The 16,401-nt window shown below is 42.8% G+C and overlaps 1 protein-coding gene across 1 annotated transcript in view; it reads right to left on the bottom strand.

The window, feature by feature from the left end:
• LOC124795343 (glutamate receptor 1-like) overlaps positions 1–16,401 on the bottom strand; it is a 680,176-nt gene that overhangs the window by 230,195 nt on the left and 433,580 nt on the right. Inside the window, exon 9 of the mRNA XM_047259331.1 lies at positions 4,255–4,368. Within this exon, the coding sequence (XP_047115287.1) occupies positions 4,255–4,368 (114 nt within the window). The remainder of the gene's footprint in view (positions 1–4,254; positions 4,369–16,401) is intronic.

Raw genomic sequence — 16,401 nt, 5'->3', positions numbered from 1 at the left:
CTCAAACAGAAGCATATGTCGGAAATGTTGTGGTTCCTCCACTTAGCATTCCATTTTCTGGCGTCCACAGCTCTACTCACTATTTCCAAACGACAAAATGTAAACTCGACTAGCAACAGTGACCTAGAAAAAAAAATTGCAATCGATAAATAAACTCATAGGAACGGAATACTAACATTCAAAACGAAAACGCTACGAACTTATGCGCAAACCTAATAATTCCAGGCCTACAAAGCACATAGAAAAATCACTTTTCGTTCATACTGTAGCGCTAAACGATTCTAGAGCTTTCGGGCGAAATTTTCAGACCTCCTATTTATTGTACCTTCAAGCTATTTTTCATATATTTGCTACAATACTTCAATTCTATTTATCCTGTGCCATTGACTGTAGACTTGGTTTGCCAAACGGCCTTAGATATCAACGGTTTATACAAATTCTGCATTTTTAGTTTCGCCCCGAAGTTCACATCTATTGCCAACTTGGCTAGCTAATAATCTTGAGCATTTTTTGCTCCATAGCTTAATCATGCTACTGTTAACAAAAAAAAGATAAATTTAAAATAAATTTATTGCCCCACAAGTGGTTTCATCCGAATAAAAATCATCACGTGAAAGTCAAAATTCGCCAGCAGTCCTTGTAGGAAGAAACCGATTGTGGTGTGATAAACATAATTTAAATACCTTTATGGTGGGTTTTATTAGCATAAAGTTACCTAGTCCCAAATTAATTTGTATTAACGTACCCAGAGCGATGATTTTGAATATTTCATAATGTAGAGTCTGCCATTTTGACTGTACATGACATTTTACCAATAGATACCATCGAGTGCATCATATAGTTGTATAAAAGAAAGCTCATACGTTATTGTATTTATATTATGACTGCGTTTACGATTTTACGGTAAGCTGAAGCTAATTATAGCGAATACAGAACTAAATTTGTAGTCAAATGTAAGATGGCATTACAAAAGGAGAGATAACAGAAATGTCGCAGGTTTATATTCATTGTATTTCCTACGTAAATCTCAAGTGTGAACTGAAGTTACATAACGAATACTCACTCTTAATAAATCTGTGCAGTCAGCTGTCACGTCCACTATTGAGCCACTTTTAAATAGTTTTACTACTTTTACCGCCTTTATTGAGCCAAGTAACTTATTTAAATACCTTCTGCCTGCTTCACATGGTGCACTCGTTGACCGTCTGAAGTTCAGTTCCGTTGTCTTATACAGTAATGTTTTCTTCCTCGTACTGTAAGGTCAAGTACAGTGGGTGAACAAAAATATGGAAACTCCACAAACGCAAAACGTTACCGTACCTAATACGGTGTACGAAATCTGTTGGCATTCAAAGCAGCTTCCAGTCGCCTCGGAATAGATAAATACAGGTTCCGTACAACTTTCAAGGGAACCTTGTACCATTCTTTCTGCAAAATAGTGTGAACTTCCAGTAACGGTGATGGACGTGGATAGCGACCACTCACCATGCTCTCCAAAGTAGACTCCAAAGGCTCAATAATATTGAGGTATGGTGATTTGTGGCCAGAGATGCGACAATTCATCAGTGTGCACACAAAAGCGGTCCTCCACGATGCAAATTGCGTGAACAGGGTCCTGTCGTCTCGTAACACAGAATCACCATCGGGGACCGAACATTGTACCATGGGCTGGACCTGACCAGCCAAAATGATCACACAATCCTTGGCAGTAACGCCACCTTGCCACACTCTTGGGATGTAAATTCGGTCACAATTTGGAAAGACCAAATGCCTTACTTTCACTACTCCATTGTCCAGGTTTTGTGATTTCGGCACCACGTTTACATATTACGGTATCTGTATCACTGATAAGTGGATTTGTAATTCCAGCCAGCCCTGAAATTCCCAGCCGATGGAACGTTCTTGTTGTTGTTTTGTAGCTGACAGCGTTCACGACTGCGACATTCTGTTCTGCAGTGACTTCTGCAGCCGTCGTGTTCTTATTTTTATCACAATTCTTTTCTGTGATCGTCTGTCGTGATAACCCAGCATACACTTTTGTCTGCTATGTGACTTAGCGATTATGTTTTCCCGTTTTCTCTACTTGTGGTATCACTTTTCTGTACGGTGTCTCTTGAAACACCAAACACTTCGGCTACATTGGTTACGAAAGCACCCATCATACGACCATCAACAATTTTGTCACGTTTGCATTCACTTAGTTACGACATAACGTAATCACAAAAAGGCGTGACAGTGTTTTGACAAGTAATGACACCTGAAACGTATTGAGGGTATAGCAACGGTGCTGATCGTGGTTAAATACAACAGTGCAGTCTGTAGTTTTGGGTAGCATTTGCATTTATGTTGAAGCATGCATTTCACAACGCGTTTCCATATTTTTGCCCATCCCTGTTTCGTCTTATAAAGAATACGGACTTTGTTTTGTTTCATTGACGTCATCATCTGATACCTATGCTGCGAATACACTCTCACAGTGTGTTAAAAAACAATTTTCCATGAGACTGTGTCGATGTAGTTTTTGTAATACATCAGCAGACGTCCAAAGGAAGACATGTACGTGGGAAAGATTCTAAATCGGCATTTTTAAATAACAATGTCAGTGATTTCAGAAACACATTATCTCGAAAAACTGAACAAGAGATACAAAAACGTATGGTATTCCAAATAACAGTCAGTCACTCAATATTTATGACGGGCGAATTACTGTGATGCCTAAAAATACACGGAATCATCAGTACAATCTAAGACAAAAAAACAAGATATTGACTTACTCAATTTGTGAAGCTCTTTTTCTTGAATAAATCATTATGTTTTTCTGAATTTGAAGTAATTTGTTTGTCTATATCTGTAAAATACGTCTACTGATTTCCGTCCCATTCGGATAGTTTCCTCGTGGTGCTTCGTTTTTTTCGTGTTAGAGAGTATATAATATCTTAGTCTAGTATTAATGTGATTTTTTATGTCACCTTTTTTAAATTAATGACTTGGGGGCACGCGAGATACTCCGCTGTCTAAGTGCCTTACCACGGTTCGAGCGGCTCCCCCCCTCGGAGTTTCGAATCCTCCCTCGGGTATGTGTGTGTGTGTGTGTGTGTGTGTGTGTGTGTGTGTTGTCTTTAGTGTAGGTCAGTTTAACTTAGATGAAGCAGTGTGGGAGCCTAGGGACCAATGACCTAAGCAGTTTGGTCGCATAGGAACTTACCACAAAAATTACCAATGATTTGAAATCATTCTTAAAAATATAAAATATTCCCAAATTTATAGTGCTGTGCATAAGAAACAGTCGTAAAGTGGCTGGCATCGTCAGAATTTATTAACTTCAGCTTTTACACACTTTGGGGCGTCATAGGAGCAAAAATTGAAGGTTAATAATTGAAGTGTAATATCAGTTCCTTCGTAGTAAAAATTAATACCTGAGGTCTGTAACCAATAATTAAAGTTAATTATCTAACAGTGTCAAGTCGTTCCAGCTGAAGCATACGCTGTATCCTCGATAGCGATATGTTGCTATGGGACGCGTCTACGTTTGGCATTTCTGTACATTTGTGGTCAGTCTGCATTGAAGGTTTACATTTGTAGAGGTCAAACTTTCTTGAACGATTTACGTGTGTGGTAGTAATAGTGAGTTACCAAAATGAGATTTCTACTTTGCAGCGGAGTGTGAGCTGATACGAAAATTCCCAGCAGATTAAAACTGTGTCTCTAAGTCGGGACCTTCGCGTTTCGCGGGTAAGTGCTCTACCAACTGAGCTACCGCAGCATGACTCACGCCCCGTCTTCACAGTGAACTGTCTTATAACTAATCATTCTAACCATGGCAGTGTATTCATTTTGTGAAGAGGCAAAACTGATGTTTGTGTTGAGCCTTGCAAACTATAATGCAAGCAAAAATGTATTAAAGTGCGTTTTCCAGACAGAATACGACTGTGTTATTGTCGTTTTATTACTGTGTCACTGAGGTACTATCCATAGCGCGTCAAATGGTGGATCAAGGCAGACTATTATTTGCTCGTGCATATGACCATAAATAATGTATTATGCAGGCTATCGAAGAAGGTCCATGTACCACCATACGATATGCCGTCGTACCAAGCGGTACAACTCATGGTACGACGTGGAGGATACTACACGGGCAGTTTATATCCGCGTATCATCCTCAACGTGTGCCAGGTCTTTTGTCTGCCAGTAATCGACCAAGGAAGAACTTTGGACAAGTCACACAATGAAAACAGAACAGAGAAGTAAGCTCACCACAATGGTGGTGACGATGTACGTCTTGTTCCTGTATATACTGGAGCCGGGCCAGGGACGCACGTACTTGGCTGCCACCTCCGACAGGCCCGTCTGGTCAGACCACTCCGCCACCTGTAAAAATGAAACATCTTTGTGGTCATCTCCTTTCCGTATGTTGGTTACACTGCAGAATCTCATATACCATTTAAATGAACTGGACATAAATATATTCTAAAATAAAAAAGAAAACGACGTACCACGAAGGATTTTTCCGAATGGGACGGCAGTCGTTAGATGTGAGGTATACATGTACTGGCAAACGAATGATTTCAGTTTCACAAAAATTATATGTTTTATTCAAGAAAAATATCTTCAGAGGTTGCGGAAGTCAGTAGCGCGTTGCTCCACATCCGACCCTTATACAAGCATTTATTTGGCTTTGTATTGACTGATATGGTTGTCGGATGTCCTCCTAAGGGATAATGTGATAAATTCTGTCCAACGTGCGCGTTCGATCGTCAAAAATCACCAAGTGTTTCAAGGGCCCTGCCCATAATACTCCCAACATTCTCAATTGAGGAGAGATGCGGGTACCTTGCTGGCCAAGGTAAGGTTTGACAAGCACGAAGACAAGCAAGAGAAACTATCTTCGTGCACGGTATTGGTGCCAGAGCCTGCAATCGTGTCTTTATAAGCGGGAAAAGCGCCACAACCCTGGCATTCGCAGACTCAATTCCAGTAAACCTATCGTTTCGTTCTGCTTTCCAGTCGTCATGTACCGCTGCGCCTTTACCAACACATTCCACCAACCTTATACCTACACACCCTCCCAAAGACACTTCAACTGCCCTTTCCTCTCAGATTATTAACTCAGCCCCGCCATTTGCCGATCCTATCAGCCATTTTTCTTCCTATATCCATAATTGAAACAGACGACTTGGGACGTCAGCTAGTATAATATATGTTAAAAATGACGAAATTCATCCAGCTGTATTAAGGTTTTGTTTTTATTGGCAACTAGTTTCGATGTTACAACATTATCTTCAGGCCCATACTTGTTGACAGCAACCGTATGTGTCTAGTAGTCAGTGGAGAGATGGGCGTGTTCCATGCGGAAGGCAGGTAGTAACTGATATCAGTTACCATCTGGTATCAGTTACTACCTGCCTTCCGCATGGAACACGCCTGTCTCACCACTGACTACTAGTATTAGACATATACGGTTGCTGTCAATAAGTATGGGCCTGAAGATGGTGCTGTAACAACATCGAAACTAATTGCCAATAAAACGATCACCTTAATACAGCTAGAGGAATATCGTAATTTTTTAACATATATGAGCCATTTAGTCCACCCCACCTTTTTCACCTCTTCAGGGCTTCCTCTCCCTTCCTTCGCTACGTTTCCCTACCCCCTTCTTCTTCTTACCATCCGTCTTTATTTCCCCACCCCACCAAGTTTTCCTACAACTATTACTGTAGTCACCAATTGCCCTATATTCCACCTCTTTTTCTATCGCAACGACCACTCTTATCCCATCTCTCATATGTACCAGTCCTCCATCCTCGTAACACAATATTCCCACCATTCTCACCGGCCAACATTTCCCCCTTCAACAACAGACTCCATATTCCACGGCAGGTCTTTCCGGTTCTTAGCTACAGAAAAGTGCTTCATTTAAATATTAGGGTTTCGGTATCTGGTTATAAATGTATTCAAGTGTGCACTTATTGCTTGTCGTTTTACCTTTAATTATTACTGTTTTTAACTACCAGTGCAAGACATCATATGTCTGTTATATCAAAAAACTTTCATTTAATTTTTCCGCTTTAAAAATGTTTTATATTCAATGTAAATATATCCCCTGTTCGTTTCTTGTTTCTTTTTCATCTAATTAGTTTTCTTCTGCCAGCTGCCGAAGAGTGGGTTATCCTGTATCGCTGATAGCCCCCCCCCCCCCAACCCATATGGGCGTGCGGTGATGAAGTAACAATAAAGAAAAGATACCTGGCAGTCAGCTATTTTTAATCCTGACGACGCTGGCGAAGCTAGCCTTCGAAAGGCCCAGAATTTTATTCGTTTGACGCAGCTTAAAAAGCAGTATGATTTTACGCATGCCGCTGCAAAAGATACCGAGGACATAGCATTCTATGCACTTTCCCTCGGAGCTATTAGTATCTAAAGACATTTAGATAGTTTGGTGGAGTATTAATTGCAAAAGAAAAGCACTGTAAAACACATCTCTGGAGGAAACGGGTTCGAGTCTCTGTCAGAGGCAGAGTTTTGAAGCTTATTTCTGTGAAAGGTGACGGGTCAAAGCGATACACAGCTTTCCTCAGCAATGCGCTGTTTCTTATACTGACAGAACAAATGGATAGCAACCGGTGAATTGCTTAATATTCTACTGGAAAATATTCTGTGCTGTTTTCAGCATTAAATGGAAGAACAAATAAAGTGGCAGGATTTATTCCTCGAGTAAGTGGTTAACATTTTCTAGACCTCCTGCGATACGTGCGCTAACTTGTCATCGCGAACAGATCTAATACGTCCCATAATTGTTGTTGTAGACGCCACTATCGTTCCATAGATCCATACTGAGGGGATTTAGACCATGTCATAAGAATACATAACACATGTTAACTGAAGATTCGGCATGTTGATGTTTCTTCCTAAGATCCTGAGTGGAAAAGTACTCAGGGATGTGTCATAAGAAATATTTGAAAAATACAGTGGTGTGCCAAACTCAAGGACGAAAGCAACTTTTGCATGATGTGTCCGTGACGAGTAACATAGCTCGATATCACATAGAAAAAACTCCAAGAGAATAGCACAGAAAGCAACTGGAAGAAACACGAAATGAGGCGAAAACGAATGATACTTTCATTCAGAGACAAATATTACACCTAAGTCACCTCAATTTATGATGGTCCGTGGATATTACAAAGTCAGGACAAGTTTATTAATAGGGTGTATGATCACCACACGAGAGCAATGTGCTACGTGCTTATACAGGGTGGTCCATTGATCGTGACCGGGCCAAATATCTCACGAAATAAGCGTCAAACGAAAAAACTACAAGGAACGAAACTTGACTAGCTTGAAGGAGAAACCAGATTGCACTATGGTTGGCCCGCTAGATGGCGCTGCCATAAGTCAAACGAATATCAACAGCGTTTTTTAAATAGGCACCCCCATTTATTTACATATTCGTGTAGTATGTAAAGAAATATGAATGTTTTAGTTGGACCAATTTCTTCGCTTTGTGATAGATGGCGCTGTAATAGTCACAAACATATGGCTCACAATTTTAGACGAACAGTTGGTAACAGGTAGGTTTTTTAAATTAAAATACAGAACGCAGGTACGTTTGAACATTTTATTTCGGTTGTTCCAGGGTGATACATGTGCCTTTGTGAACTTATCATTTCTGAGAACGCATGCTGTTACAGCGTGATTACCTGTAAATACCACATTAATGCAATAATTGCTCAAAGTGATGTCCGTCAACCTCAATGCATTTGGCAATACATGTAACGACATTCCCCTCAACAGCGAATAGTTCGCCTTCCGTAATGTTCGCACGTGCATTGATATTGCGTTGACGCGTGTTGTCAGGCGTAGTCGGTGGATCACCATAGCAAATATCCTTCAACTTTCCTCACAGAAAGAAATCCGGGGACGTCAGATCCGGTGAACGTGCGGGCCATGGTGTGGTACTTCGACGACCAATCCACTTGTCATGAAATTTGCTATTCAATATCGCTTCAACCGCACGCAAGCTATGTGCCGGATATCCATCATGTTGGAAGTACATAGCCATTCTGTAATCTAGTGAAACATCTTGTAGTAACATCGGTAGAATGTTACGTTGGAAATCAGCATACATTGCACCATTTAGATTGCCATCGATAAAATGGGGGCCAATTATCCTTGCTCCCACAATTCCGCACCATACTTTAACCCGCCAAGGTCGCTGATGTTCCACTTGTGGTAGCCATCGTAGATTTTCCGTTGCCCAATAGCGCATATTATGCCGGTTGACGTTACCGCTTTTTGTGAATGACGCTTCATCGCTAAATAGATAGCGTGCAAAAAATCTGTCATCATCCCTCAATTTCTCTTGTGTCCAGTGGCAGAACTGTACACGACGTTCAAAGTCGTCGCCATGCAATTCCTGGCGCATAGGAACATGGTACGGGTGCAATCGATGTTGATGTAGCATTCTCAACGCTGACGTTTCTGAGATTCCCGATTATCGGGCAATTTGTCCGTTACCGATCTGCGGATTAGCCCCGACAGCAGCTAAAACACACCTACTTGGGCATCATCATTTGTTGCAGGTCGTCGTTGACGTTTCACATGTGGCTGAACACTTCCTGTTTCCTTAAATTACGTAACTATCCGGCGAACGTTCCGGACATTTGGATGATATCGTCCAGGATAACGAGCAGCATACATAGCACACGCCCGTTGGGCATTTTGATCGCAATAGCCATACATCAACACGATATCGATCTTTTCCGCAAATGGTAAACGGCTCATTTTAACACGGGTAATGTATCACGAAGCAAATACCGTCCGCACTGGCGCAATGTTACGTGATACCACGTACTTGTACGTTTGTGACTGTTACAGCGCCATCTATCACAAAGCGAAAAATGTGGTCCAACTAAAACATTCATATCTCTTTACGTACTAAGCGAATTTGTAGTAAGAAATTGGGGTTCCTATTAAGAAAAACGCAGTTGATATCCGTTTGACCTATGGCAGCGCCATCTAGCGGGCCAACCATAGTGCCATCTGGTTTCCCCCTTCAAGGTAGACGAGTTTCGTTCTTTGTAGTTTTTTGGTTTGGTGCTTTTTTCGTGAGATATTTGGCCCGGTCACTATCAATGGAACACCCTGTATACTGGCCACAGGGTTGGTAAGGAGTTCTCTTGGTAGGGTGTATCATCCCTCCGTGTAGCTTGCAACTGCTGGACGATCGTTGGTGCACGTGGTCGTGTTGCAATACGCCTCCCCAACGCATCTCACTTGTGCTCCATGGGATTTAGGTCGGGGGAACGGGTTTGCCAGTCAAATCGCTGAATGTTTTCTCGTTCCCAGAGCGCCTCCGCCTGCACCGTTCGATGCTGTCGCGCACTGTCGTTCACAAAAAATAAGTCGGGGCCGAATGCACCCCTGAAACGACGTACATGTGAAAGGAGTACAGTGTCACAATAACGCTCACTGGTGACTGTACCACGTTCAATGATTTGGAGGTCAGTACGCCTACGCAACAGTACTGTTCCCCACGCCACCTAAAGCATCATGTTCGGCAATGTGCCCCAGCGCATCACCTTTCCTCATCTCTAACTGTGTGAAAGAATGTTCATCATCACTACGCGGACTGTATCTGTTCTCGTCCGAGAAGAGCAGGTGACCCCATTCTTTGTTCGTCCGCTCCCTGTTCTCTCAGTACCATTGTAAACGGTGCTGCCTATATGCAGGAGTCAACGTCATAACGTATTGGTCCGAGGCCTACGAGAAAGAGACGCCGCGGCGCGTACGTCACGAATGTGGCCGTGCGCTCGCTCGCTCCAATCAGCAGACAAACTACGTTTCTACACCTGTTAACTCGTAACTAGGCGTGTCCGTACAAACGAAAACTGAATCTTTTACTGGAATCCGCTGTTATTGAATCTTACTGTTATTAGTCCTATAATGATGGGAAGTCCATGAGCCTACTTATAATATTTTACGGCAGCGCTAGCGTACAATAAAATAAAATCATGTTAAAATGATTATCAGTTGCGTAAAGCACCACTTCCAGCATGTAATGATTACTGTTAAGCAAAGAGACTAAATGCTATAAACAAGCCGTTATACGATTTATATCGAGTATTGATCTTCCATTAAATTTTGCTGTAGTACTGTTAATCAGTAAGACTTCATAATAGCACATTCCAGTGGAAGATGCAATTCTCGTTAGTACTTTCACGCCCATCTGCGCGTTAACAGGTTTAAAAACGCATTTTGTCTGCTGAGGTGAGCGAGCGAGCGAGTGAATTCAGGACTACCTTCGTAACGTACGCGCCACGGCCTGTCTTTCTCGTGAGCCTCGGTATTGGTCACGGGGCCAGATAACTCCCCGTGTAATCACGGTGCCACAGTGGAGCGGCAGAGTACGTGCCTTGTAGTCCAGTTGCATGTTCTTGGAATTACACATGCTGTTTGATGTGGGTCACTTCTTGTCTGTTACACAATGTAGCGGCCATCTGTTGCTGCAGCAGTGCGTGTTGTTCCGAACACTACCAATCTACGGAAACAATGCTGTGACGAATATCAAACTCCTTATCACAATTCATCATTCCTGCAGTTTCCCGATGATTCTTTCCCGTGTGAAGTCATGACGATTGTTGTCCACGAGTCACACCTTCATATAGCAGTGTAGCTGCTGGCTGAATGATGTTCACTGTCTTTTCCCGTTCCGTCAGCTGCCTTGTGTTGCAGAAGCAACAACATTTTGCGCTACAGTCAAGCTAACACCATGCCGTTTGTTGTCAAACTTCCTATGCGCGACTGGGAGCAGAATATTTTCACTTAAAAATTATGCCATCTTGTAGAGAACATTAAATATAAATACACCGACATGGAATGTCATAACCATGTCATTGTTTCAATCTCTCCGTAACGCTCACTAAGACATATTACATTACTCCTTGCCAAATGGGTGCGTCTTTAACAGTGGTGAATATTTCATCACTCTGTAAGTATGTGAACGGTGCAGAGAAGTGAAGAAACCACTCAGGAAACCACTCATTCCACCTTTTCAATGGGATACCTGTGAACACATTCCACACGGAACATCCTCTACATTAATAGGGTCACGACCAACAGACATAGCCGCGCCCAAAATTCAAGTTTCATAATGTTCTATAGTCTGCATTTGTGACAATATTGTTAATATGCTTCTAGCATTGAACACAAACTATTAATAAGCAGTTTGTGAATCACTGTGGTCCACAAATGTCGCCAAACATTCAAATAGAGAGTTGCGGCCAATAGGAGTGAGTACGAAGAGCTGCGCAAGAAACTTCTTAAAATAAAAAAAGAGAGATCAAATACCTGGAACGATAGATATTTTGATGACCATTTTTTTAACGTGCCATACGAGTATTCCTCATACAAAGGAGAATTAGGTTGGTGCATAAGTTCGCAGGGTTTTTGTTTTGGATGTTGGTATTCCGGCTGCTATGGGTTTACTTTTTATTTGTAGTTCACTGTGGCCTTTTGAGTTTACATAATGTCATTTTGTCATTTAAAGATAGTGAGTGGCGCTGTGGAGTCTAGAAAATGAGTGCCAAGTGGAGAAATCGGAACACTGCCCACATATTCTTCTGTTTGAGTTCAGTAGAGGGGTGACAGCAGCGGAGGGAGTCAGAAACATTTGCACCATGTATAGGGATAATGCCATTGCACAAAGCACAGAAAGATAACGGTTTTTCCTGACGTTAGTGATCCTCCACGTTTAAGAAAACCTACGGGGTTTTATCCAGTTCGTTTGAACAAATCAATCCACAATGATCCACTCCAGCGCACTTGAGAACAAGTAAATCTGATGAACTGCGATCATTACACCACAGTCCGACATTTTCAACCAATGGGGAAGATTCAAAAATAGGTTGTATAGGTACCGAGTGCTCTAAGCCAAAATTACAAAAATCAGCGGGTCGTCATATATGCACCTCTGCTTGTTTGTCACCAATTGGCTCGTGAACGACACCGACCATTCCTATGCTATATCTGTATCGGTGATGGAAAAATTGTGTCTTGCTAAGATGAGGAAAAGAAAGGAATAGCTGAGCTCATACAAAACAGCAACTCCCCATACAAAGAGCTCAGCGCATCCACAAACAATAACGAGATAACGCTATTCATCTAGTGGAACAGCGACGTTGGGCTGTACTACGAATTACTTTCCTGTGTTGTAACCGTCTCTGCTGTTATTTACTGTCAACGACAGGCGTATTGCAGACGCCGTCGAAGATCAACGACCAGGTTCATTGCATGAAGTAATGCTAGTCCACGGCAGCGCCCGCCCGCATTCTGCTACACTGACAATAAGCGATGTACAGGAGATGGATTAGGAAGTCATTCTTCACTCACCTTATGCACCTTAACTTGTGCCCTAAGATTTTCACGTTCTTCACTCACTGTCCAACAACCTTCAAGGAATTTCTTTTCCGCATGAAAATGTGCTCCAAACATGGCTCGACAAGTTCTTCGCCTAAAAACCAGGTAATTCCTAGAGTCGCGGAATCGAAAAGTTACCCCATTATTGACAGACTGTTTTAAATAGTGAAGCAGAATATATTATTGATGATTAAATTCTCTGTCATGTGTATAAGATGTGTTTATTAAACTTATGGAAAAAACGCTACGAACTTATGCACCAAACCAACATTTGTGTATTTATCAACATGAGAACAGGGAATGTTACACTAGCTATTATGGATCTCCAACGATCTTCTGAAACCGAGTAGATTTTGATTCTCTCTAGTTGAGATTACAGCGAATTATACTAAATACAAGAAAGAAATGTTGATAAATAGAGGAGAGGACGCTTTGTATGAGACTTTTTAAAAAAATACTTCTTGTACGACATTCCTGTTCGAACTCATAAATATTACGCTGATCAGTCAGAACATTATGATCGTCGGCCTGCTTTCGATATAAACCCGTCCATGCGGGAGCAGCGTCAACGGGCGAGGAATGACTGTTGGTCAGACACATGCATGGTACTTATAGTATCACTGAGCGTGCTGTCCATGTGTAGAATGGTGAAGGCGCATCATCTGAGTTTGACCGAGGGCATCTTATGATGGCCCACAGGCTCGCCACGAGCATTTCCGTAACTGAACGAGTTGTCGGGTGACCGATGTGTGCTGCGGTGAGTGTCTTCAACACGCTGCGAAATCAAGATGAAACCACGTCCAGAGTCGTGGGGTTTGGCGGCCACCTCTCGTTACAAATGTCGGTCGTCGTGGGCTAGGTGCACTGCTAAAACAGGAGAGTCTGTGAACTGTGGTGAAACTAACATCAGACTTCATTGCTGGGCAGAGTTCAAGTGTGTCTGAACACACCGTGCACCGAACACTTCTGACCATGCGCCCTTGCAACTGTTGACCCATGCAATGTTAACAGCAACTGTGACTGAAATGGGTACGTAACAGTCGGTACCTCACGTTGAAGCAGTGGCAGAGCTTGTAGGGTCTGATGAATACTGATAATTTCTTCACCATGCAGATCGGAGGTCAAGAATCCGTCATCTTCCAGTGGAAATGCTCCTTGAAATTTGTACTGCTAGACAGAGACAGCCTGGCGGCGTCTCCATAATGCTCTGGGGAACTTTCACGTGGACATACATGGGTCCAATGGAGCTCGTGTAGGGTACCGTGACGGTCGACGTGTATCGCACACTTGTTCCAGACCTGGTACACACCTTCAGGACGACCATGTTTCCCGATGGAAGTAGCATATTTCAGCAAGATAATGCGCCATGTCAGAAGGCCAGGAGTGTGATGTAGAGGTTCGAGGAACATGGTGGCGAGTTCCAACAGATGTACTGGCCCCCAGCTCGCCAGTTCTTAACCAGATGCAACACATCTGCACGTAGCGTCAGAACCCATCTGCTCCTCTTCGCAATTTACGGGAATTAGGTGACTTGGGTACGCAGATGTGATGTCAACTCCCTCTGCTTCCAATCCAAGACGCTCTGCCGCTGTTATCATTTCCATAGGTAGACATACCGGCTATTAGGTAAGTGGTTATAACGTTCTGGCTGATGAGTGTGTTTCACTACGGAGTAAAACAAAACTGTACTCAGGTAAATTATTTATATACACTGTCCCATTTGCAAACATCAGACAGTAGTGTATGAAAAAACGAATTCTCTCCGTTATACTGCGGTGTTGCATTTATTTCCAAACCTGCCAGCAGGGCGACTAGTATCTCTGACATTCCAACTCGACGCCATGTTACAGAGGCTCCTGGTTGAGGACAGAACTTTCATCAAGGATTCTCAGCGTCCTGAATTTCATCCATTTCGATGATACGTAGATTAATTTGAGAGCTCACACTGTGCATATTAAACGATGCTGATCAAGCCGTCTGAGATGCTATGCATTAGCATCACGGGTACATATAAATTCCTCTCATTTGAATGCAACCAGCATTAATTCCGTGGCACACCTGACGCATATTAAGGCGGCTAAATTATGCAGGACCAGCAAGCTGTTAGGTGTCGACTCAGATCTCCAGTCTTCTTTTAGTATTAGTGTGCAATTGTGTTCGTCTTCCAGTGCGCCTTTCATGGTCACCCCTAGTGTACTTCAGTGTGGCTGATGACAGTGTTAGTTTCCCGCAGCAAGTCACAGATACGCGATGGGTGACTTGTGTTACTGCTCTGAAACGCAGAGCGCGCAGAGATGCTTGCTAAACCTCCTTCTAAAGGATTAAGCAAACCAGAAAATCTCACGTCTTGCTATAGTTGTGTATAAGCGTTGTGCTGAAGTAATGTGTTTATACTGTTCCATTAACCTGTATTCCTAAGTCAATTATGCAGGGGGTTAAGAAACGGCCTTACACGAGCTCTTAGCCAAGCACTCGTTGGCCATTCATTGCCAAGTGGTACGACATTCGGTGGGCTGCTGGTACTCGCCTTACATACTCTGGCTCCCAGCTGCGCTGTCACTGTACTCGCGCCTTCACGACATATGGGCTCACGTTGACTCGGCGTTCGATTTGTCCACTTTAACCACGCCATCGCTGGATCCTATGCCGTGCTGAGCTGCAAGCCACCGTCACTATTTACGGTGTTACTGGTGACTTATTTCAATGGCTTCTTACATTACATAATGCCAAGAGAAGTTATTGAGAGCCAATAAGTAAGTTTCGTCGAGTTTCATCCGTTGTCCGCTTTCTAAAGCACGCTCAGCTAAAGAAGATCTCTTGTGGCAGCGTAGGCGATGTATCCTCTCTTGCTATTTTCTTCGTTGTTCCACAGTGCGTACTGTTTGTCCGATGTAAGACTGGCCACATCTGCAAGATCTTTTGTACACCCCAAGTGTTCTGAGACCTGCTGCGTCTTTAACTGGTCTCAGCATTAGACAGAGTCTTATCGGAGGCCTGAAGATCGTTTTGATCTTGTGTCGTTTCAGCAGGCGGCTCATCTTGCCCGACACGGAACCACAGAACGGCAAGAAAGAATTCCTCTTCCCGTTCCTCGACGGTTGTCTTATTGCGATTCTTGCCTGAAATTCATTTACTAGATGGGCGTTACAGCCGTTGTTTCTGCAGACCTTTGGTAGGTGGTTCAGCTCATGGAGCAGGTTATCAGAGTCTCATACCATTATTGCACGACTCAGAAATCGGCTAGTACCGGCGGAGGTTAGAGTCCTCCCTCGGGCATGGGTGTGTGTGTTTGTCCTTAGGATAATTTAGGTTAAGTAGTGTGTAAGCTTAGGGATGTTTGTCCTTGGATAATTTAGGTTAAATAGTATGTACTCTTAGGGACTGATGACCTTAGCAGTTAAGTCCCATAAGATTTCACACACATCTGAACATTTTTGACTCCGAAATGTTTATAAAACAGTACGCTTCTGCGCTAGGTGATTGTGGCTGATGGCATGCAAGTACAGATCGGTGTGGGTGGGTTTTGCGTAGACCTGTGGCCTAGGGCATGCATTTCGTATACGGCGGACGAGGATGTCTTGTATTTTTTACTTCCGTGGTGATATGGATGTTATTGTTAATGCTGCTGAGGTTTTCAAAGAATTCAACAAATTTCTCACGTCATTGAGACCAAATGACGAATATGTTGTCAACGTATCGAATGAAGCTACTAGGCCTTAATGGTGCTGTGTCTAAGACAATATCCTCAAAATTCTGCAGCAGCTGGAGCTTAACTGTACTTGCACTTTACAAACGTTTGTGCATGATGTGAGAATGATATGAGACACTGATAACCTGCCCCATGATATGGGCGACCTGCGCAATGTCTTGATGAAAAACGGCTATAGTGTTCATGAAATAAATAAAGTGATTTCAAGCCAGACTCACAATAATACCAATGACAAGGTTTCTTTCTCTCCGTTTTGTGGATCCGTGTCGGGCAAGATAACC

Source organism: Schistocerca piceifrons, chromosome 4 (assembly GCF_021461385.2).
Source record: "Schistocerca piceifrons isolate TAMUIC-IGC-003096 chromosome 4, iqSchPice1.1, whole genome shotgun sequence".
Taxonomy (NCBI): Eukaryota; Metazoa; Arthropoda; class Insecta; order Orthoptera; family Acrididae; genus Schistocerca; species Schistocerca piceifrons.
The sequence above is the reverse complement of the archived record's forward strand: the minus strand, read 5'-3'. Positions and strand labels throughout refer to the sequence as shown.